General features: G+C 48.7%; 6 protein-coding genes and 1 non-coding gene across 7 annotated transcripts; 6 read left to right on the forward strand and 1 right to left on the reverse strand.

Moving 5' to 3' along the window:
• Nucleotides 1–26: 26 nt before the first annotated feature.
• Nucleotides 27–4315, forward strand: EURHEDRAFT_420689 (putative RNA helicase-like splicing factor (HRH1); the record flags this gene model as incomplete). Its single annotated transcript, XM_040783339.1, has 1 exon — nt 27–3707. The coding sequence occupies one exon, from the start codon at nt 27–29 to the stop codon at nt 3705–3707; it is 3681 nt and encodes a 1226-aa protein (XP_040639469.1).
• EURHEDRAFT_t70 lies at nt 3925–3996 on the forward strand. The gene has a single exon. It is a non-coding gene; the product is annotated as a tRNA-Gln (tRNA).
• EURHEDRAFT_454813 (NPA1/URB1 family protein) lies at nt 4266–7835 on the forward strand (the record flags this gene model as incomplete). The annotated part of the gene is made up of 4 exons (XM_040784227.1): nt 4266–4410; nt 4478–6262; nt 6327–7453; nt 7515–7835. 4 exons carry the CDS (start codon nt 4266–4268, stop codon nt 7833–7835), a joined length of 3378 nt encoding a protein of 1125 aa, XP_040639448.1.
• A 289-nt stretch (nt 7836–8124) lies between these two features.
• EURHEDRAFT_499700 (uncharacterized protein) lies at nt 8125–11553 on the forward strand. Its single transcript, XM_040785727.1, has 3 exons — nt 8125–8668; nt 8742–8851; nt 8956–11553. The coding sequence occupies exons 1-3, from the start codon at nt 8571–8573 to the stop codon at nt 11070–11072; spliced, it is 2325 nt and encodes a 774-aa protein (XP_040639449.1). The 5' UTR covers nt 8125–8570; the 3' UTR covers nt 11073–11553.
• A 624-nt stretch (nt 11554–12177) lies between these two features.
• EURHEDRAFT_377332 (uncharacterized protein) lies at nt 12178–13226 on the forward strand (the record flags this gene model as incomplete). Its single annotated transcript, XM_040778952.1, has 2 exons — nt 12178–12225; nt 12282–13226. 2 exons carry the CDS (start codon nt 12178–12180, stop codon nt 13224–13226), a joined length of 993 nt encoding a protein of 330 aa, XP_040639450.1.
• Nucleotides 13227–15236: 2010 nt separating this feature from the next.
• Nucleotides 15237–18738, reverse strand: EURHEDRAFT_530661 (MCM DNA helicase complex subunit MCM6). The gene is made up of 4 exons (XM_040787154.1): nt 16936–18738; nt 16744–16879; nt 15675–16691; nt 15237–15618 (listed from the first exon to the last, which is right to left on the reverse strand). Exons 1-4 carry the CDS (start codon nt 18588–18590, stop codon nt 15499–15501), a joined length of 2928 nt encoding a protein of 975 aa, XP_040639451.1. The 5' UTR covers nt 18591–18738; the 3' UTR covers nt 15237–15498.
• A 519-nt stretch (nt 18739–19257) lies between these two features.
• EURHEDRAFT_530662 (uncharacterized protein) lies at nt 19258–21327 on the forward strand. The gene is made up of 3 exons (XM_040787155.1): nt 19258–19617; nt 19698–20032; nt 20084–21327. Exons 1-3 carry the CDS (start codon nt 19500–19502, stop codon nt 21221–21223), a joined length of 1593 nt encoding a protein of 530 aa, XP_040639452.1. The 5' UTR covers nt 19258–19499; the 3' UTR covers nt 21224–21327.
• The last annotated feature ends 855 nt before the right edge of the window (nt 21328–22182 follow it).

Genomic DNA, 22182 nt, shown 5'->3' on the forward strand with positions numbered 1-22182 from the left:
CCTTTCTAATCACCGCAACACCTACCATGGACGACCTCCAGTCTCTGGAGCTTTTTTCGCTCGTGTCGCGAATCACAGGCGAACTCCAAAACCACTTGGGTGTCAACGACAAAACTCTCGCAGAATTCGTAATTGATCAACACCTATCATGCGGTTCGTTTGCAGAGTTCAAGAAAACCCTCGAGGACATGGGGGCGGAATTCCCGCAGAGTCTGATGGAAAGTATCGACCGCTTGGTCCTGACAATGCATCCGAAGTATAAATCAAAGAAAACGGAAACAGCGGGTGAATCGATCGGTGACGATGATATGGACATGCTTGGTGCGTTGGAAAAGAAAGCGCGTGTGTTCAAGGGTCTTGCTGTGCCGGATAAAGCACCGAGTTGGGAGGAAGAGGAACGGAACGCCGTTGATGAGAGTAACGCTAAGGCCGATGCTATGGATGATACATTTGCGATGCTGGAAGGGTTAGCAGGGAAAGTACAAGGAGATAACGGTCGGTCGACGAGAGACGAGCGCAAAAGACGGAGCAGAAGCCCGGATTACGATGATTACGACCGCGGACGGTCACGACATAACAGATACCGCTCACGATCAAGGTCACGCAGCGTTCGACGCAGTAGGAGAGATGACGACGTCGACGAGTTTGGGCGTTCATTGGGCAAATATAGCAGCAGAGACGAGAAGTACCGGAATGGGCATGGCGAACGACGAAGAAAACGTGACCGCTACGATGATGATGACGATTTCCGACGACGACCACCTGTTGAGTTGGATGACCAGCCAATTCTCTATAAAGTATACGAAGGTCGTGTGACGGGAGTAAAGGATTTCGGTGCTTTCGTCAACCTCCAGGGCGTGAAAGGAAAAGTGGATGGGCTTGTACATGTTTCTGCTATGCAGGAGGGAGTAAGAGTAAATCATCCGTCTGATTTGGTCTCGCGCGGTCAGCCACTTAAGGTCAAAGTTGTCAGCATACAGGGTTCGCGCATTGGATTGTCGATGAAGGAAGTCGACCAGGTGTCCGGTATGGATCTCGTGCCACAACGGAGGCTTGCATCAGGGGCAAATATGGAACGCATTGATGGTTCTTCTGCGGATGATGATAGATATGGAAACCTAAGCTCGGACGTACCGGTTATCGAGGACTCAGATGGCAGACCAATGAGAAGCCGCAAACGCCTGACATCCCCGGAGAGATGGGAAATCAAGCAATTAATTGCTTCCGGTGCTGTCTCTGCTGCTGATTACCCCGATATCGACGAAGAATACCATGCCACCGTTACCGGCGAGGGCACTTTCGAAGAGGAAGAGGATATTGACATTGAGGTCCGAGATGACGAGCCTCCTTTCCTGGCTGGTCAGACTAAGATGTCATTGGAGCTCTCTCCCATTCGAGTCGTGAAAGCACCCGACGGTTCCCTGAACAGATCTGCTATGGCAGGTACCGGCCTGGCTAAGGAGCGCCGAGATATACGACAGCAAGAATCTAGGGATAAGGCTGCCGAGCAAGCTGCCGAAATTGATCTGAACGCACAGTGGCAGGACCCAATGGTAGCGCCTGAAGAGCGTAAATTTGCGGCTGATCTTCGTTCTGCTCAGCAACCCAAGCAAGATGATAGCGTTCCTGAGTGGAAGAGGGTTACTATGGGCAAGAATCAGTCTTTTGGCAAGAGAACCTCTATGTCTATGAAACAGCAGCGGGAAAGTTTGCCCGTCTTCAAATTCCGCAAACAACTGCTTGACGCGGTCCGTGAAAATCAGTTGTTGATTGTCGTTGGAGACACTGGCTCAGGAAAGACTACTCAGCTGACCCAGTACCTTGCCGAAGGTGGATATGGGAACAGTGGTATTATCGGGTGTACACAGCCCCGTCGTGTTGCAGCCATGTCAGTTGCCAAACGTGTGGCCGAAGAAGTTGGTTGTAGGCTCGGAGCAGAAGTTGGATACACAATTCGTTTTGAAGATTGCACGAGCCCAGAAACCAAAATCAAATATATGACTGATGGTATGCTCCAAAGAGAAGTTCTTTTGGATCCAGACTTGAAGAAGTATTCTGTGATTATGCTTGACGAGGCCCACGAAAGAACAATTGCAACGGATGTGCTTTTTGGTTTGCTTAAGAAGACTATCAAGAGGAGGCCCGATCTTAGACTGATTGTGACGTCCGCTACTCTGGATGCTGATAAGTTCTCCGAGTACTTCAATCAGTGTCCGATATTCTCTATTCCTGGTCGGACATACCCTGTCGAGATCATGTATTCTAAGGAGCCAGAGTCGGATTACCTTGATGCAGCCCTCATTACTGTCATGCAAATTCACCTAACAGAGCCATCTGGTGACATCCTTGTTTTCTTGACTGGACAAGAGGAAATCGACACGGCCTGCGAGATTCTATATGAACGGATGAAAGCATTAGGTCCCACCGTACCGGAGCTGGTCATTCTCCCTGTCTACTCTGCACTCCCGGGTGAGATGCAGAGTAGGATTTTCGAACCGGCACCTGACGGTGGTAGAAAGGTTGTCATTGCAACTAACATTGCCGAGACATCCATCACGATCGACCAAATCTACTACGTTATTGACCCTGGATTCGTGAAGCAAAACGCCTACGACCCGAAACTAGGAATGGATTCACTGGTTGTGACTCCTGTATCGCAGGCACAGGCCAAACAGCGAGCTGGACGAGCTGGAAGAACCGGTCCTGGTAAATGTTTCAGGCTATATACCGAAGCGGCTTACCAGTCCGAAATGCTGCCAACTACGATTCCCGAAATTCAACGCCAAAACCTGTCGCATACCATTCTCATGCTCAAGGCGATGGGTATTAACGATTTGCTCCACTTTGACTTCATGGATCCTCCGCCGACAAATACCATGCTTACAGCTCTAGAAGAGTTGTATGCTCTGTCCGCACTTGATGATGAGGGTCTTTTGACCCGCCTGGGAAGGAAAATGGCAGACTTTCCCATGGAACCAGCGCTTGCCAAGGTCCTCATAGCGTCGGTTGAAATGGGATGCTCCGAGGAGATGCTGAGCATTGTTGCTATGCTTTCTGTACAATCGGTCTTCTATCGTCCAAAAGAGAAACAGCAACAAGCGGATCAGAAGAAATCCAAGTTCCACGATCCTCACGGCGACCATCTGACTCTACTCAATGTATACAATGGGTGGAAGAACTCTAAGTTCAACAATGCTTGGTGCTTCGAAAACTTCATCCAAGCCCGACAAATCCGCCGCGCCCAGGATGTCCGTCAGCAGCTTATGGGCATCATGGACAGATACCGCCATCGGATCATCTCTTGCGGGCGAAACACTATCAAGGTGCGTCAAGCAATGTGCACAGGATTCTTCCGAAACGCAGCCCGCAAAGACCCCCAGGAAGGATACAAGACTCTTGTGGAAGGCACACCCGTGTATATGCATCCCAGCTCCGCCTTATTTGGCAAGCCGTCTGAACACGTCATCTATCACACATTGGTCCTTACGACCAAAGAGTACATGCATTGCACTACCTCCATTGAGCCGAAATGGCTTGTGGAGGCAGCGCCGACCTTCTTCAAGGTAGCACCTACAGATCGTCTGTCCAAGCGCAAGAAGGCTGAGCGGATTCAACCTCTGCATAACCGCTTCGGAGGAGAAGATGACTGGCGACTTTCTGCGCAGAAACGGCAAGGCAGAGGTGGTGGTGGCGGAACTTGGGGTTAGATTGTTTTCTACTGTACCTTGTTGTTTCCTATGATATATTAGCACTACTGTGAATACCCATTTCAAATATTTGACATATAATGAATGTATCATGTCTAAGCAACCTTCTTTTCTAATGAGTTAAAGAGATAGCGTAGTCAGAGCTATCATAGTTTAGAAAGTCAGTTTTAGTAAGTTAAATTTTTGGCCCTTGGGCAAACAACTTCTAACAGTTGCTGGTTCTGTAGTGTAATGGTTATCACTTTGGATTCTGATTCCAACGATCCCGGTTCGATCCCGGGCAGGACCTCTATTTATTTTTTTATTTTTAATTTTTTGCACCCTCTCATTGCCGATGACGACTAGTACAATGTCATTTTTTCTGTTCTTTGTTTTTATTTCCTTTCTCCCTCTGATTTTTTTAATTGCATTTCTCTTTCAATATTTGCTTCCGAGTACTTTGCACGAGTTCGTTAGAAAATTGGACAGTCGGCCAATCAGACGACGCAAAACTCTGAAGGGAGCGGAATATCTTGATCAAATCCAGAAATATTCTTACAACAAACCTCAACCACCAAAATGCAACACTTCGATAATCAATCGCCTCGAACTAAAAGGAGAAAGCTTGATAATGGCCAGCCAGACAAAAGCGCAGCCATAACATCGCATACGCAACTGCGCAATCTGCTGGTATTTCAACAGAACGCCGTTGAGACCAAACATGGTACGTTTTGTCGCAAACCCTTTGCATCGTAATATCATGTTCAAATTTACTCACAAATGACACAAAGGCATCAATACATTTAAAGAATTCCTATTGTCAATCAGCCAGACAGAGGATGGAAATGAAAAGGCGAAAAAACGCGATGTGCTAAAAGCCTTTTGTGACTCGCAAATTTCTCGCACCGGGGGAGAAGACGATGCAGCCGTCTGTTTTCCCGATTTAATCCAAACATGGAACTTTGCAGACAGCAACAACAATGAGTCTCTTCTGACGGTCGTTCCATCTGTTCTGGCTATATTCTTGAAAACGGTGTCTAGCCATTTGGAGTTCCGCGAGTTTGGACTTGCGCTATGTAAATATCTACTCGAGAAGGAGCAGCTCAAACTCTTCAACCGTGGTATGGCTGCGGTGAAGTCCAAGGAGCATTTGATCTCTCCCTGTCTTCGTTTGCTCACGGAGATTGTCAGTTTTGACGGAGGTGCGGCAGCTCGCCAGGTTTACTCCAGACGCCACACCACCTTTAAGCGTCTTGAAGTGTTCCTGACCCCTAACAAGGCCCAACTGGAGGATGCGGGAGATGAATCGTTTAGATCTACTCTTCGACGGAATGCTCAGCGATATGTTCTTGCCAATCTGAGGTTCCAGCAAGCGTCGGCAAAGAACGACATCCTCGAACAGCACAAAATGATCAGAGCGCTCTTTGAGTATGTGAGGAAGGATTCCCGCGATATCATCCTGGATATTATCAAAGCTTCCGAGAGAGATGTTGCTCAAGATTCTTCCCTATCTAGACAGGCTAAGACGAAATTCTTCAGTCGGTGGAACTTGGAGAGACTCGTGACGCTCTATGGGTACGGCCAGGAGCCCGAAGAAGGCTCTGGGGGTGTGTCCATCGCAGATGCAGTGCACAAGGTTCTCATGAATGTCTGCACAAAGCCTGAGCTTGGTGTTCTCTTGCCGGAATCCGGCTGGTATCCCAACGGAAGTGACCCCGAGTCAGTACCGACCGAGGACGATGCTTGCATCGAACTTGGGCTGGATTCCGCTGTGCATGTCGACAAGTACAGAGAGTCTGTACCGATTCGCAACGGCACACTTTCATATCTTATCCAAACACTTCGACCAGACATGAACAGCTCTCAAATTCAACTGCTGGTAGCCATATTCAAGGCTGCGCCAGAGTTAATTGCCGATTACTTCACCAAGAAGACCATGTTCATTGCAGACCCGAAGCCTACGCCTTCATGGATGGCCGAATCAGCATTGCTCTTTTCGACGATCCAGTTAGACGTTCCGGCAAACTGCGGCTGGAAGGGCAAGTTGCCCGCGATGCCGCCACCAGTCTCTGTTGTTATCGAGAGCATCCTCCCGCGCCCTCTTACGCAGAAAATATTGACTCGTTGTATCAATCAAAATGCTGAGATCGTGACGCTGTTTGCGGTTCGCATCTTGACGATCGCCTTTAACAAGTTACGCGCGGTCTTGAAGATATTTAACGCTGACCACGGCTCTAGTCAGACATTTTGGAATCAGGCTACGGACAAATTAGTTGCGGAGTTCTGTCGCCGCTGTCCTGCTATGAAGGATGTCATCCTCTTGTACAAGAGAACGGATAAGGATGATTTGTCGCAGCAGGAAGCTGTTGCGGAGCTATTGGCCTGCTTCTACGAGATCATTCCAGATATTGCATTGGAAGAAACTTTTGATGTTTCGTTGCTTTTGGTTGATATATTGAAGCGGTTGGAAACGCCAGATCTTAACTCGGATGACTCCGAGTCGTTACTTGGCCAGTTGCAGAGCGCCCTCAAAATCGCGCAACAGTCTGCATCCATACGTTGGTGGCAAAAACCAGGTAAGTGACTGTGGCTAGTACCTCTCTTCTTTTTGTGTTATATTTATATTAATTCTTCACCTAGCGTCGATGCCGCATTCGGCTTTTACCTCGATTTTCAAGGTTTTCATTGATGCCACGGACAAGGATTCCTTGCAGGAGATTGGAAACCTGCTGAGTAACGTGCTTGTGGAGAACTCTGTTCTCCAAAGCTCCCCGAATTCCTTTTCGTCGCTTCTGTCGAGCTTCGAAAAGTCCGAGCAACTGCCTAACCAATTGGCATTCTTTGATAACTGCATTTGTCGATTGGCAAAGAAGCCTGTCCACTATCAAGACTTGATTGGATCTATGTCAGCAGAGGCAGGATATGTTAGTGCTTTGTTTGCTGCTATCTTCGAACAATGGCCTTTTGTGATCAAAAGCGGGGATGCCGTTGCGGAATATGCTGTTGGTTCTTGGATTGCCAGAGTTCTTGGGAAATTCAAGCAGGCCGGAGAAGACACCAAAGTGTTGAAATCTGTCCGAGACAGCTGCATGGAAGCTACTGAGAACAGAAAGGTCAAGTCACTCCTGAAGAAGGCGTTGAAGTTTGCTGAAGAGGCTGATGACGATGACGCCACCATCCAAAAGCAGAGCAAGCCTGTGCGGAAAGCCTCTCAGTCGCCTCCTAGTCAAGAGCAGAAGACGGATCTGGAAGAAATTTTCGGCGCTCTACCTACCGAAGGCACCACTCATAATGCGCTCCAGCGGTGGGAAAAAGAAGACCTTGAAGTTTCAGTGGAACAGGGCCGTATCGCAGAGCTCATGCTCTGTCTTTGCTCTGAGCATGAAGAGGTTCGGAGACAAGCATTTACGAATCTTTCTCGGTTCATCATGAAGCTTAAGGATTCTAAGTATGTCGAGTGGCGGTCAGTTTACCTGTTGACTGGTGAACTGCTCGAAACCGTCCGACAGCTTGGTTTGGAGGCCCCCCTCCCCTGGATAGTGGGCGAATGTGCGTCCAGCTGCTTGTCTGTCCTGACGAATCCTATGCACAAGTTATATGGAAAGGTCAACAAGTTTCTCCAAAAAGCGCCGTATTGGGAGGTGGAGAAGATTGCAACATATTGGGTAGACAAGATCTTGCTTCATGAACCCGAGTTGGATGATGGGTATTTTGAAGAGATCAATTGGCTGCTTGACTTGTTCGTCAAGGGTCTGCGGACAGGAGCAGTATGTCTATCTTCTTCTATTTCCTCTCTTCGCTGATAGATATAGCTAACTGAGTATTCAGGACATGGAAATCTACCGTCGTGCCAATGTCTTCGAACGACTCCTCTCTTTCTATGAATCACCCAGCGCCGGGTTCTCCGCAAAGAGACGAATCTTGCATCTGCTTTACCGATCGACGCAGGTCGGGGGTAGCACGACGTTGATCACCCGAGCCGCTGTTGTGAGCTGGATCCAGAGCCAGATCGTGGGCGTTGGGAATGCGCGAGATGCGTCCACCATTTCTGCACTTGCTGAGGTGGTGGGTAAATTATCGGACCATGGACGAGTGAATAAGTGGAGCGGAGGGGCGTTGATGCAAGCCGTTGAGAATATTGCAGGGTAATGCATCTGGTAGTGTAGGAGTACTATGTATGGTGTCTAGAGGGTACGGAGCAATGTATATACATAGACAAAACCCGATTCTCGGGATTACTGATGACCTTGCATAATATACTTTGATTATTTCACATTAGACAAACAAAATACATTCAATTCGATCTCAATTCACTGCTATTGGGTGTTATAATGGAATGGTGATGCTGCGGCAGTGCGACAGGAGGCGGATTTTTCCATTTTCGGCAATCAGACGAACCACGTTTTCTGTCTCTGACTGTCTTCTCCTCTCTACCATCAACCAGAATCTCCCCTCTTTACCATCTCACCACCTTCCATTCGGTCGATAACAAACTGCCTGTAAATTTCCTTTTTATGGATTGACTCGATAAGAAGAAAAAAGAAGCCAGAAAACCAATAAAAAAAGGACGTTCTTCCTCAAGTCACTCTTTGCCCCTCACTCTCCGACCTTCAGACCTTGACCGATTAACCCTCCGCCTGAGCTGCCACTGCCTGCCAGAAAGAAAAGCTTTTGCTTACTTTCAGCTTCTTCGCGCGGAAACGACGATTGATCCTAAGCTGCCCGTTCTCTTGATTCTTTCAACTCTTGATCCTTTTTTATTTCTCCCTGAACGCCATCGACTCCGACATCTCCTCGAAATCCCCTGGTCACCAATGAGAACTTCATAACTTTTGATCCCGATACCTACCTGAATCACTGTAATCCCACATTCCGGCCATTCTCATGGCGCGACGCTACGAGATCGATGAGCTGCTATGGCTGCGCTCATCGCCTCTGGTCACCAAGCCTGCGAGCTTACCGCCGGTAGAAGAATGGATGGGGTAAGGCAAAATCTGTCTCTTTCGTTTGCGATTTTTGTGGTTGTTTAGAAGCTAATTTGCCATTCGTGTCCAGACCACTTCCTGAACGAAAACCCAAAGACCCGAACAATCAGAATGAGACTACGACCAACCGACGACCTAGCATTATCGAAGCCCGTCATCTTACACGAGGTTCGAACTCAGGTAAATACATTGCCCCATTCTCCAACTTTTGTCTTTATACCTGCTCCGTTGGTTCACCCATGGAATTCAAGAACGCCTTTGGCTGACGGGTACAATTCTTACAGAGGACATTATTCTCGGACCACCACGGACGGCCTTCGCTTCCGCATCCCGCATTGCCGGCAAGGGCTCTATAGATGCAACGGAACGGCCGTCTAGAATACCGGACTCGGACGAATCTAAAAATGACCGTTTCAACTTTCGGGACAAGTTTTTCAAAGAACGAGAATCCGGCGATTTTGACAAACGCGATGGAAAACTAGGCATTTTCACCAACCGACGTAATGATAAGGAGGACTGGAATAGTGGGCGCCCACGCCGTGCCTTCGGCCCAGATGACCCTGAACGTAAGCCAAGGCGCAACGGCGATTTCGATCGATGGGAAGGCCGTGATAACACCAGAGAACGTGACCCCCGAGACTCAATAACATTTGGAAACCGTGATAAGGATAGCCGATTTTTCATTCGAAAAGATGGCCAGCCAGGACGGTCGAAACTCGAAGGAAGCTGGTTCCGTGACGAGAGTAATGCGCAGGATGCCCTTGAAGCAGAGGAAGACAAGCCACCAGTTCGCAACCGTGAATGGCGTCGTGACAGACATGGTGCGGATCGTGACTGGACTAGGGGCGCTAAGTTCGAGCAAGATCCTGAGTGGTTAGACTCAACTGATCGAGAAGAGCCCAGGCCGGTGCATACCCAGGAAGACTTTGAACAATGGAAACAGAGGATGAAGGCTGGCTCCGCTCAGGTACAGGAGAAACGAGAGCCCCCATCGGAACCAGCTACCAGCACCTTGCCAAAACTGGAGACAAGACCTACCGATGGTGAAATATTCAGCAGTACTGGCACGCCTCTCCAGGCGGATGCTACGATGGAACGATTCTTTGGATTACTCAATGAAGCGAAGCCTTCCCCGGACATCGGCAATCAGTCGCCTGTTGTGGAGCCAACTAGCAGCAAGAAGGAGGCGATGCCCGCCAAATCTATAAAATCATCTCGCTTTGCCGGCTTGTTCAGTCCACCTCCGGGAACACCGACGAGGGAATCCGAACCTCAGGCTGTAGGCCAGCCTCACGCTGATCCCGACCAGGAAGGGTTTCAACGCATCTTACAGATGCTGGGTGGCGGTGCCAAGTCGCGCAATGGTACTCCCCACAATGATACACCACAGCCTCAACGCCCTCCATCGTTGGTGCAGGCCGAGCAAGGTCGAAGTGCGCTCTCGTCACCGGTTCGTGAGCAGTTCATCCGCCAGGATCAAATGGCCTTCAATGGATCTCCTGCTCGTACAACTGCACCTCCGCCTGGACTCTCACAGCACCCTATCCAGGAACCCTTCAAAGATCCGCATGCCGGTGAACGTGAGCACTTGCTTCGTCTTATGCAGCAAGTTAGGATAAGTCCAGTCCCGAACATGCCCCATGGAAGCCAGGGCCCTCAGAGTGCTGGTCCGGCTCCTGGCATGATGAACATACCTGAAATGATGTCTCATCCCCCGGGATTACCTACCCCGCAGAAGGGTCCCAGTTTCCTAGATGATCCAGCTATTGCCAACATGCAGAGACCAGATGCTGCTGATCAACTTCGGCGTAGACCCGCAAATGGGCCACCCATGGGCTACTTCGATGATATCCTCTTTGCTCAGGGTAACAATGTTCCCATGACTCCTGGCGGAAGCCGGGCTCCGCAAGGCCAGGGCCACCCTGCTATGGGAATTCAAAGGCCACCTGGGTTCGAACATCTGCCGCCTCCTCCTGGATTCGGAGGTCAACAATTTCCACCACAACAGGGTGCACCGGGCCCATTGGCACCTCCGCCAGGTATCCCAACTCCCAACCGAGGCATCAACCCGAATCTCATGTCCAATGCAATGCCAATGCACGGTAACCTTCCTCCCCTTAATGACCGTCAAGGCTTCCCACGTGGAGCTGGCGGCAATGGAGCGGCAGCATTCGGCCCACCACCTGGCATGATGCCCCCTCCGGGATATATGAACATAAATGGTCTACCTCCTTCGGGGTTGCCGCCGATGCCACATAATGCGGAGGCCCTGATGGGACTTGGTGGTGGACAAGGTCCGTTCGGAGGCAATCCTGGTCCTCAGGGCCCGCCGCCATCCTCTAGGCATCTATTGGACATGTTTGGCCAGGCTAACGGTGGTGTTCCCGGACATTTCCGGTAGATTATTACTGAACGGGACGGAGTTCACATTCACGGCATGTTGCCATACTGCGAAGCTCTCTTTCAGATGTCTTTGATGACACCCCTTTGGTCGATGCCGGAGTCTCTTTTCTTTTTCCATGTTCCATCTGATACGCCCTTTAAGTTTGTTGTATCCATTTTTTGCCCTTCTACTTCATACGCATCACGGAGGGGGTGTTGATGATGACCATCAGAGGAGAGTTTTGTTATATGGCTGGTGCCATTCAGCTAGTTATGGATTTGGCACGGACTTACAGGGTGGATTGCTCGCTGTGATTCGACCAAGTGACTTTGCTGACCATTGGAAAGATTGGAGGGGATATGTGGTGATTGATTGATTGATTGGTTGATTGGGAATATCCTTGAAAGCTCGCAATACCCTGCCATGGATCTGTGTCAATCCTGGATGGATGGATAGTTCCAATTCAATCTATTACATGGACCTGGTCTTGTCTTCGGAGCCGTAGACTGTAATCATTTTCATTATTAGGGCAGGTGTGGTTGTCCCTTGTCAGCTGACAGTGAATGCCATTCACTGTCAATCTTGCTACACATACCACTTTTCCATTCCCTCTTTCATATCCTCTCTGCACCGCCCCCCTTTTCTTTTTTTTTTTTTTTTTTTTTTTTTGTTTTTTCATCCAGTATCAATCCCAGCAGTGTTGGTTCAAATTTGTTCTCAATCCCCCTCTCTCAAGGCAAGTAGTGTCAACCCCTCTTCCATCTCCAATCTCTTCCTCCATCAACTTGGCTGGATTGACAACTTGCTGTGTCCCTGTGCGTACATATAAAGAGCAATATTCAGGTAGGACTTCCCTTGCTTTCGTTCCGCTTCCCTCTACTCTCTTCTCTGACCTGACGAGAAAACGAACAACCCAGCTCTCCCCGTCCCACAGACGCAACCAAAGCCTACCGCTATGCCTCGTCCATTTCATCTAGATCCCATATTGAAAGCAAGTTCCGGATACTCTGGCGCACACACATTAACTCAGAGACCATTATTACATTTTTCTGTTCGTTGCTAACTTCTACCTTCGATTACCGACCTACAGCTCACCTACAACCGCATCTTCCGTCCGATCAAAATGATGGAGGAGATCGACTTTGAATTGTGTCTGGGCGTCGAGAAGCATGTGAGTATGATGAAATTTACGCATGCATTGCTCTTTACTGACAGGTTGTTTTAAAGTACCAGGCGGCCATCGCTCATCATGAGAAGATGACCACGTCTTCTGATAACGTGAGCGAAACGACTACACCGAACCTGAAAAGTCCCTGCTTGCACGAGAGACAGATTGATGAACACGAGCAGGGAGGAGACAAAGCATGTGAACGTAAGACAGAGGCAGGAGGTGAACGTTGTGCGCAGTCGAATAAGAGGACCAAGATCTCGGCGTCTGGGAATTGGCGTGAAGGGAATCAGACACGGCCTGTCACGGGAGTTGCTTTGTGCTCTATCGAATCGTCATTTCCTAGCCTGTTCTCGTCCTCTTCTACCGAGACGGTCGACATGTCTATGACTGCGACTGGCCGCGACTCCTCCAACCGCGATGAGAAGGAGCAAGACGAAGAGCGGTCCAACACCTCTTCAACACTGAGCAGCACTTTTGGAAACCTCCACATCCACGAACACGGTGCTCCCCCATCTAGCGAAAGTGGCTTCACCATCTATGAAGACCCAGAGGACAGAGTGATCCGTGACTTTGGCTTCTACCTCCCGGAGCACTGGTACAGGTATCCGGAGGATGATAAGGAGAATACAGATACACTCGACGATGAGGACGAAGACATTAGTACCGAGGAGTTCGAACTGTCCGACGGAGGAGAGGAGACAAATCACCAGCGGGCCCGTCGTCGTCAACACTTTGGTCACTCGCAGGGTACGAGGATGTACTATTATCACGACGTCCATTGGAGCAGCCCAAGCATCTCTGTGGATGATTATATGGACACAGGTGGAGGAGAAATAATGCTTACAGAAAGAAGTCCGCGTAATCACAGTCTTGGTAGCAGGACGGTCTGGTTCAATGAAGATGAGGAACCTTCTTCTTTTCGGGAAGTCAGAGGAGAAGCGGCGGAAACCATGTCGTTTCTTGGGGCTCCTCCGCGGCGGTTCTTGGGTGGACGTCGATAATGCGACGGTTATGGGTTTATAGGGAGTTTGATTTCTGATTTCTGTGATTCACCAGTCTTTGTATGATTTACATTCTATGATTTGCAGGATGATTTGACCAATCTTATCAGCCAGTGAATACCAACGTTTATCGACATCCAGTAGTCACAGTTAGGGGCTAAGCCCGCAGCGCTAATAACTAGCTATCATACAAGAGGTTTCGTTGAAGGAGAGAAGAACGGATGTCCCATCGGACAGTCTTTTATATACAAAACTACGTTATGCGGGGTAGTAGTCAAGTAACCACTCCGATCATTCCTCCGACTAGCATATCATTTATTCTACAGGCGCAGCCTGTGACAGTCACTATATAATGTCCCCCACACTTTGAGTCTTCTACAAAACCCCCCGAGCACCTGGTCTCATCTCCCTTTCGATCGCATTATTATCATCTGCCATCGAAATTAGTATTTCTGTCCTATTACTGCCAAATTAATTGTGAAGGTCTGCGATCATTTGACGGGTTGTAGCTCAGTTCGCTTTAAAACCGAATAATCGAGTTCACAAAAACTTGGAATGTTTGAATGGCAGCAACTCTACCTGCAAACACGCTACGAAAGCCTTCAGGCGCGACAAAGAACCGATAAAAGGGGCTGAGATACTACCAGAAGGAACTGGCTAATGAATATCCAGTCCCGAATTCAATCTGGAGTCATCAGCCATCGCGTGCAGATGGCTATACCAATCAGACTCCAAGACAGAGACAGAACTTGAAAGCAACTGAAAAAGCCTACGCAGTCAATGGATGTCTGTGTTGGAGGACAGTTATGAGTTCGGCCCAGATCGTATAGAGTGTTGAATACTGACTAGTGTGTCTATTAAAACGTGCCGGTGAGCCTGTCGCCACGAGAGACTTTCGCGTCACCCTACAATATTGACCTCTCACATATATAAGAGAGATATGGGTTAGGCTGTTTTGTGACTCGAAGTTGGATTATCTGCACCATTCGTCAATTAACAATTTGGCTTTAGGTGCCAGAAGCGCATAATTTTTGCTCTATATATACGTGCTAATGCCAAGGTCGGTGCGGACTCTTGCACAACTTGGAATTATGCTTTGAGAGTATGTTTGGGATCCTAGCTCTCCATTATCAATGATGAATAATCTAAGCCTAGCATAATAACAAAGAAACATTGGGTCTTCAGCAACACGTAAAAGCAGCCCGAGAGCTTTCATAGATTACAGAGAATGGTCGAAGTTGGTCCTAGATAGCCAGGAACAATTCGATATACCGGAACAAGCAGCGGTATGCACATCTATTCTGGATACTTAGCTTTCACTAGACTCCAACGGGTTTATATCCTGGCTCTATTAGGACGTCGGAGAAAAGGAACATAATGCATACAAATGATCGAGCATTGATTGTTTTGTCATAGAATCAGCGTGGGGCGAGCATAAATTGATTTAGATCAACCATGCATAGTTAGCCCTGGTCAATTGGATCCATTCCAGCCATACTTAACAATTCTCATTACATGGTAATTTGCTGATGCAATTCTAGAACGATGAGGTACAATAACCGAAAGAAAGGCTTAGATGTCTTGGCCGACATTTATGGTTAGCCGCCAGAACCATGCGGTTGAATCAATGTTGTTTTGTCACCTGAAAACCGCATTGGATGCCTGCGCAGACCTTTGTCGGCATATTGGATAACTTTTCCCGGCATTCTTTCTTCTAGGTACGGCGCTCTAAACAGTGAAGATATGGGAACAGCTAGAAACCATTGAGATGTTGGTATAAAAATGGACCGTTCGATTCACGACAGTCTATTTACAAAAAAAAAAAGAAATTCTAGCTGCCCAAATCAATAATAGGTGCTTTTTATACGCTCAGCGATTATATATAGCCTTGCTGGGTATGACCAGAATATCCTACGTGCCAAACCCACGTCTGTTTTCTCATTGTTTCCTCTGGAAATTGTATCGATGATAGACAGAATGCACACCAATTTTTGGTAGTTGATGTCTAGGGTTGACTTTATTAGACACTCCATCCTATGTAGAATCGATATGCTCAAGTGAAGACAATAAGCATTGTACACATTCATATCCATTCATAAATACTAAGATAGATATCAAGGTCAAATAACATTGAACATATCACAACTGGATATCATCACTCATGATCCCTTCCCTTTGCTCCTAATTTCAATAGATAAAACATCCCTCATCGAGTAAACTATGAAATAACTACCATGGCATAATCGAAAACAGAAAAAACAAATAAAAGATATTACATCTCTTCGATAGCGCAGTTGGGATGCAAGACAAAGACGGTCTTATGCGTTTGGTCATCTTGGTTTTGTTCGTCGTCGAGTAGACCTTCTCCGCGGATAGGCATGAGGATGTTATCCTGTGAAAGTTAATACTGATTTGTGAAGAGAAAGACATATTCAATGGAATACTAACCTTGACCATCCGCTTTAAAACCTTAACAGCTAACTCCCGCTCACGCTGCAGATCATCCTCCGTGTTGAGTTCAGCCTCAATCTGCTCCAAGTACCAAACAAGCAACTCCTCCTGCTCAACACCCTCACCAGACATAGACTCATCCTCGTTAACTCTCCGCACGATTAGGTTTAGAATCTTCATATACTTGTCATACGTGATCTTGGTCTTGGGCTTCTGGCGCTGCTGTGCGGGTTGCTCCTGCTGCTCGCCATAATCGCCGTCGCGCATGGGGCTATCGCCTTCCCTATCACCATCGGCCATCTCCTGGTCTTCTTCAAGCTCGGCTGCCGCGACTTGCGCAAGCGCAGCTTCCTCATCGTCATCTTCGACTTCGACATCGTCTTTCTCGACGGTGACGATACTCTGGCGGAGGAGGTTGAAGGCCTCGATGACGAAACTGGGGACGATTTCCTCGACGCAGTTGGCCTTGGCGACGGCTTCAGAGAGACGGATGAGTGATTCCAGTTGACGGACAGTGATACGGTACGAGGAGCGGCCCATTCCACCCTGAGCATCGTTAGCGCGCAGTTCCTTGTACTTTTCGACGAGGACAGCCTTAGCCTCGTCCGTGAAGACAGGTCTGAATGTCCGCGCAAACTGGATGTAGCGCTGGAGCTGCTCGGTGCTGATGGTCGGTGTCACGGCTTCGTCGCGGTTCATGTGCACATTGACAATGTGGTCTGCCAGCTTGCGGTCGACAGCTTCATTAGGTTCGTCGCGGATGACGAAGAACAGATCGAAACGGGACATGATGGGGGCGGAGAAGTTAAGATTGGCGCGGAGAGTGGTTTTGGGGTTGTAGCGGCCACCAACAGGGTTTGCGGCAGCGAGGATTGAGGCGCGGGCATTGAGGGTTGTGTGGATACCGGCTTTAGCGATGGAGATCGTTTGCTGTTCCATTGCTTCGTGGATGGCGACTTGATCGCTGATGTCCATTTTGTCAAATTCGTCGATAGCGCAGATACCGCCACCGTTCTGTATATTATTAGCATCCTGACTATATAGTTCAGAAAACGATGGAACATACAGCAAGCATCAGTGCACCGGCTTCGATGGTGAATTCACCAGTCTCGGCATCCTTCACGACGGAGGCAGTCAAACCAGCAGCAGATGACGCCTTACCACTGGTGTAAACAGCACGGGGGTGTAGCGAACAGATGTATCTGGCGCAAACTATTAGCCACTGCCGCTACAAAAGAAGGATATCGGGGTTGCGTACTTCAAGAATTGGCTCTTACTTGTCGAAGGGTCACCAACGATACATATGTTAAGGTCACCACGGAGCTGCATGTTCTCCTGTTCTGTCGACTTGCCAACACCTCCAATCAGTTGCAGAAGCAAACCCTTCTTGATCTGCGTGTGCCCATAAATCATCGGAGCAATTGATTCAATTAGACGCGAATAGATGTACTCTGAGTGAACGAGTTGCTTCAGATCATCCACCTCCGCTGCACTGATGGTATGAAGGAAAGATTCCTGGGCCATATCGTCTTCTGGATCGGGATCTTTGTGCTGATTAAGAGAGCCCAGGATGTTGTCGGAGTTACCAGTCAATTGCTGGTTTGATTGTTGGCCAGGTGTGCTAGTGTCGGGGGTGATCATGCAGGAAAGGAATGCGAGTCGGTAGGTGAGGTCTCTGACACCCAGTGTCTTTAGACCACTCACACCACCTCCGCCTACTTCGCCAGTACGGTTACTGGTGTCACGAACGGCTTCTGGCCGCACTCCAGGAAGACCAAGCTGGCTGACATCCGGGACCACAATCAATGTACCAGTGAAAATACATCGTTCACCTGCCTTGGCGCGGTCGACCATTTCACCACGCAGAATGATATCCATTGTACGAGGCATGCTACCCGTGGGGATTTCATGCGACGACTCCTGCAATTTCACCTTCTGCCAGTCGACAAACGTACTCTTCGCAATATCCAAACGCCATCCAGAGCGGTTACCGCAGGTACTGTTCGGGCACTCTGTGGGCTCCGTATATCTGAAAGTCTGCTCTACATTGGGGACAACTGATTTGCATTGTTCACATATGAACGTACCCAGCGACAACTCCGGCCGGATTTCGGACGTCCGTGTTACGGTACCAGAGACAGACAGCAATTTACCAATTTGTGACGTTCGAAGTTGCCGTAACCGGGATACCAGGGGCATGTTGTAGAATGCCAGGGAGAACAACTTATCTGTCTGCTGATGCCGGGTCTTGGTGTTAGTTTGATGGCCCAACTTCGGTTGGTTGGGGTCGTTGATGCTCTCGTCGTTTTCGGCCGCGTTCTCTTCCAGATCTCGCATGGACGAACTATTCTGAGATTGCGCGCTAGTTGCTTGACGATGGGAAACATAGTATTCCGGTACATGTTTGGCGATCAGGTTTTGCAAAGCCTTAACCAAGAAAGGCTGGAATCGGTAGTACTGGTTGGCAATCGCATCAGCCAAAATCTGGTTATCTAGTGATGTCAAGTGTGTAAAGTCCACGTAAAGGGTGGACAGTCCCAGTCTTTTCATGCCGTAAATCTGTGCGATATAGTATTTATCGGACATACGAGCGGACGACGGTGGCGGCGCAGTGCTTGAAACCTCCTCAATGTAGGACTCGAGGAATCCCATAAATGCTTGTTGCACTTTCTCGCCCGCCAGATCGGTGACCGGAGGGGGCCCTGGCATGTATGGATTCCGCAGTCGGTTAATCGTCGAACTGTTTGTGCCCACGACCTGGTCATCCGGGAAGCCTTGTGCATCACTCATTGGTCCATTGCTCTCTGACATGAGCTGTGGCCGCGAACTGCCGATCTGATCTGAATGGATTTGTTGAGAGCCGGCTGTTGAGCCCAGCTCGGACTGGATAACGGCATCAAAGAGGGACGACATGGCGGAGCGAGGGATGGACAGGGCCGAGCGAGTGGCCCGTTGAATGGTGTTGAGCGAGATTTATCGATGAGAATCGAGAAAGAGATTCCCCGACTTAGTAATATTTGAAAATGTGTGGGGAGAGAGACAGTGCTGGTGGTGGTGGTGGTCGTCGTCGTTGCGGCGGTGATAATTCGCATTGTCTTTTTCTGGTGGGACGCGTCTAACACGCGAAACGCGTCGGAGAAATGTAAATGCTCACCGACGCGTTAAGTGTTTCCCTTTTTGGGACAAGAAACCAACGTTCTCAGCTTACATCAGCGTTTTCTGCTGCAGGGGGAGATGCTAACCCAAGTTAGGAGTCGCTACCACGGCGTCGGAGTTAGGCACGAGAGGATAGCCGAGGACTAAACCAAACAGGGATAAAGGTCCTTCAAAGCGGCATCCCGGCAACCAAACAGATCCCTTCCCAAGAGGGGTAGTCCCCGGGAATTAGCCAATGACAAGCTCCCATGGCCAGTTTTCTGGGGTCAAAGCTCTCCAGAACCAATTAAAAGCCTGCATCAGAACAAATAGACTTTCGGAGCGGCACTCATGGAGGTCTTGAGACCCACAACCGCCGTGAGGGTTAATTAATCTTCAGAATCATCCCCAAATAGGGTCATCCCCATGTTCAGCTACGTATCCTGTCAGAACCCAAACAACTACTCTATTCGCTTGATTACTGTTTTCAGGCTATGAAGGATTGCTGACCTCATAGTTTATCGCTCCTGTCTGTGGATTGACTGTGTTCTATCTCTGCAATGACAGCGCTGCACAGATCGGCCGTCTTGCTGGAGGAGTTTTGCTGATCTCATTTATCCATTTGACTCGATATGCCGCAGTAACGAGGCACTGGATTGAACTTTCGCATTATCTTTCTTTCTCGTGATGTCTTCAGAGAGATGTTCTTCTCATTCAACATATTCCCCACCGAGTCTTGCACAACATGAAACCCCCTCTGAATTGCTGGAGCACCAACAAAAGCGGCAGCGACAACAACAGCAGCGTAAGTACCCCAACTGGTCCAACTGGTCCAACTGATCTGGTAGTTAGTTACACACTGACAACTGGCATCGTAACACTCAGAACCCCGCAGCGATGACCCTGAATCTCCGATGAAACCGAAGCGACGACGGCGTTTACCAACGACCGACGATGGGCCACCCAAGAACCAGATATTCTATTTTGTTGACTCGAACTCCTCATCGCGGGAGAAACGGGCTCACGTAATGCGGCACCATGTCCAGGAGAAACGGCGACAGCGCAAGGCTTCGAATGCAGACAGCGACAGCGACAAGATGTTGAGCCAGGGCGTCCGTTATGTCCCTTGGCAGGACCATGCATTAGAGCACGGGGACCACAGACTGGATGCAACTCAAGACGGTGGAATCAATGGGTTCTCTTCTGGCAGTAGCTCAGTGGTATGCGATAGGTACTAATTGGCTACAAAGAAGAATACTGACAACTTCCAGTTTCGAGCAGGATACCCACCTTTGAAACCGTCTTCCCATTCTCTTGCTCATGTCCAGTCGACTTTACCTGTTTATGATATGCCTAGGAAAGAGTCCATTAGCAATCTACCAGTGGGCTTGAGCCGAGAGGATCTGGAGCTAGCAGATTTCTGGAATACCAGATTGACTTACTGGTCGGGGCAGAACAAGCACATGAAAGACCATATTTTTCGAACCGCCATGGGCCATCCTTTGGCTTTCCAGGCGGTCATTTTAACATATTGCGCGCGATGGAAAGCCCAACTCTACAATTTACCAGAAGGCTTTGAAGTGCAGCGTCATATCGGACAGGCTGCGCGCGGAGTCGAAGAGGCCCTCGCGGGGATTTTACCTATTCACGAGGATCATCTCGCCATGGCATTGACCGGGATGGCTTTACAGGAAGAAAGATTCGGGCAGAAATCGATTGCCCGCACATATATCGACCGGGCGGTTCAGATTCTTCGATCACGGGCGGGATCCAACAATACGGTTGAAGTATTTCTACACTACGTGCGATATATCATGACACCCCCGAATCCTGGTTATGGTATCGACTCGGACGGGAAACAATGGCTATTGACCTTCCTACGAGGAGCGGAAGAATTGATGCGGGAACACAACACCCTGGCGTATCTATCAGTGGTCCCGCAACGACGCGAGGCCTTCCAAATGGACAGTCCCCTATTCCCATTACTATCTAGTGGACCTCGTCCATCACAGGTGCCCATAGAAGCGCGCATGTATGTGGTGAAGGAAGCGCCAACACAGGAGATTACGCGGACAGCTGCCTTGATCTACATAACAGCAGCCTTGTGGGATTTTCAAGATTCGCCGAGTAAAATGAGACGATTCCTTAGCCAAGCGGTGACCATGGCGCACGAACACGCCCTTGACCGGTCCCAAGCGTGCGAGACGCTTGTATGGCTGCTGTTGGAGGAACGGTGGGACGCGGACCTGCGCGATGCGGAACGAGGTTGGTCGACAGGGGAGTTGCTCAAAACGCACAAGCAATTGCGACCCGATTTACAGTTTCAGTTTACCGAGATCCTGATGAGTTTTTTGATGATGACCCCGCCGATAAGGGGGATCAATATGTTTGCAGAGGAGCTAAACAGTTGAAATTTTACGGTAATTTTCTTGGTTCATTATCGTTCCTGAAAATTCAATTCGCCATGTGCATAATCTAAACGTAATATGAAATAATAGAAAACCATGGATCAAGCAGATTTCATATCGAACACATGGTTTTGTCGCTTGGTTGACAAAACTAGGCAAAAACGAACCATGGCTCTCTGGAGGAGGAATATACGACGCTCGCATGGCATTTCCACTAATGTGGTTTAGGCATAGTGGGCACGTGTTGTCTAGGTTTCATTGGTTGTCTCAAAATTTGAAATGAACCGCTAACTTTGCCAATAACCAATCATAATTAACCCAGCTTGAATGCTGATCTCTAGCGCCACATCATCATCGACGCTATTGTCAGACTATTTTAGGCGATCAAATTCTGTCTGACGGTAATTACGTATCATTGCATATGGTTTATTTGAGACAGCTGAGGCGCTTATTTTGTAATCGAGAGTACTCTGTACATTTATATTATTGTTTCTTTACAGAGTAGTAAAGCAAACATTGCAGTACTATGTAGTAGAAAGGGGTAGGAATGTAAAGCAATATGAATTCATTCTGACGTATGTTGTGGCTGGAATGCTGAAACGCGGTCGGACTTCACCGTCATAACAATGCATGCTAGGAACACGCCACAGTGGCACCGCCACAGGACGTGTTCCGTGGGATCGGCCCTGCAAGTATGATGTTTAATATTTCTTTTTTCTTACCGTATTTTTGAAACTGTAAACTCTGTGGCTGCCCCTCGATCGAGATCTGTCACATGTCCCGTGATTTCTGATCTCCGCCTCGTGATTTTTCCTCATTTCTTACTTTCTCTCATATTCTTTTCTGCTTATTGTTATTCAGTCCCTTTTCCCTGGTCAGTTCCTGTCTCATTTCATCTGTTGACGGGCATCTGGGTTGTCATTTCGGGTACCTGTACTCTGTACCGTCACGGCTTTCGTCAC

The sequence above is a fragment of the Aspergillus ruber genome (genome assembly GCF_000600275.1).
Source record: "Aspergillus ruber CBS 135680 unplaced genomic scaffold scaffold00011, whole genome shotgun sequence".
In the NCBI taxonomy this organism is placed as follows: domain Eukaryota; kingdom Fungi; phylum Ascomycota; class Eurotiomycetes; order Eurotiales; family Aspergillaceae; genus Aspergillus; species Aspergillus ruber.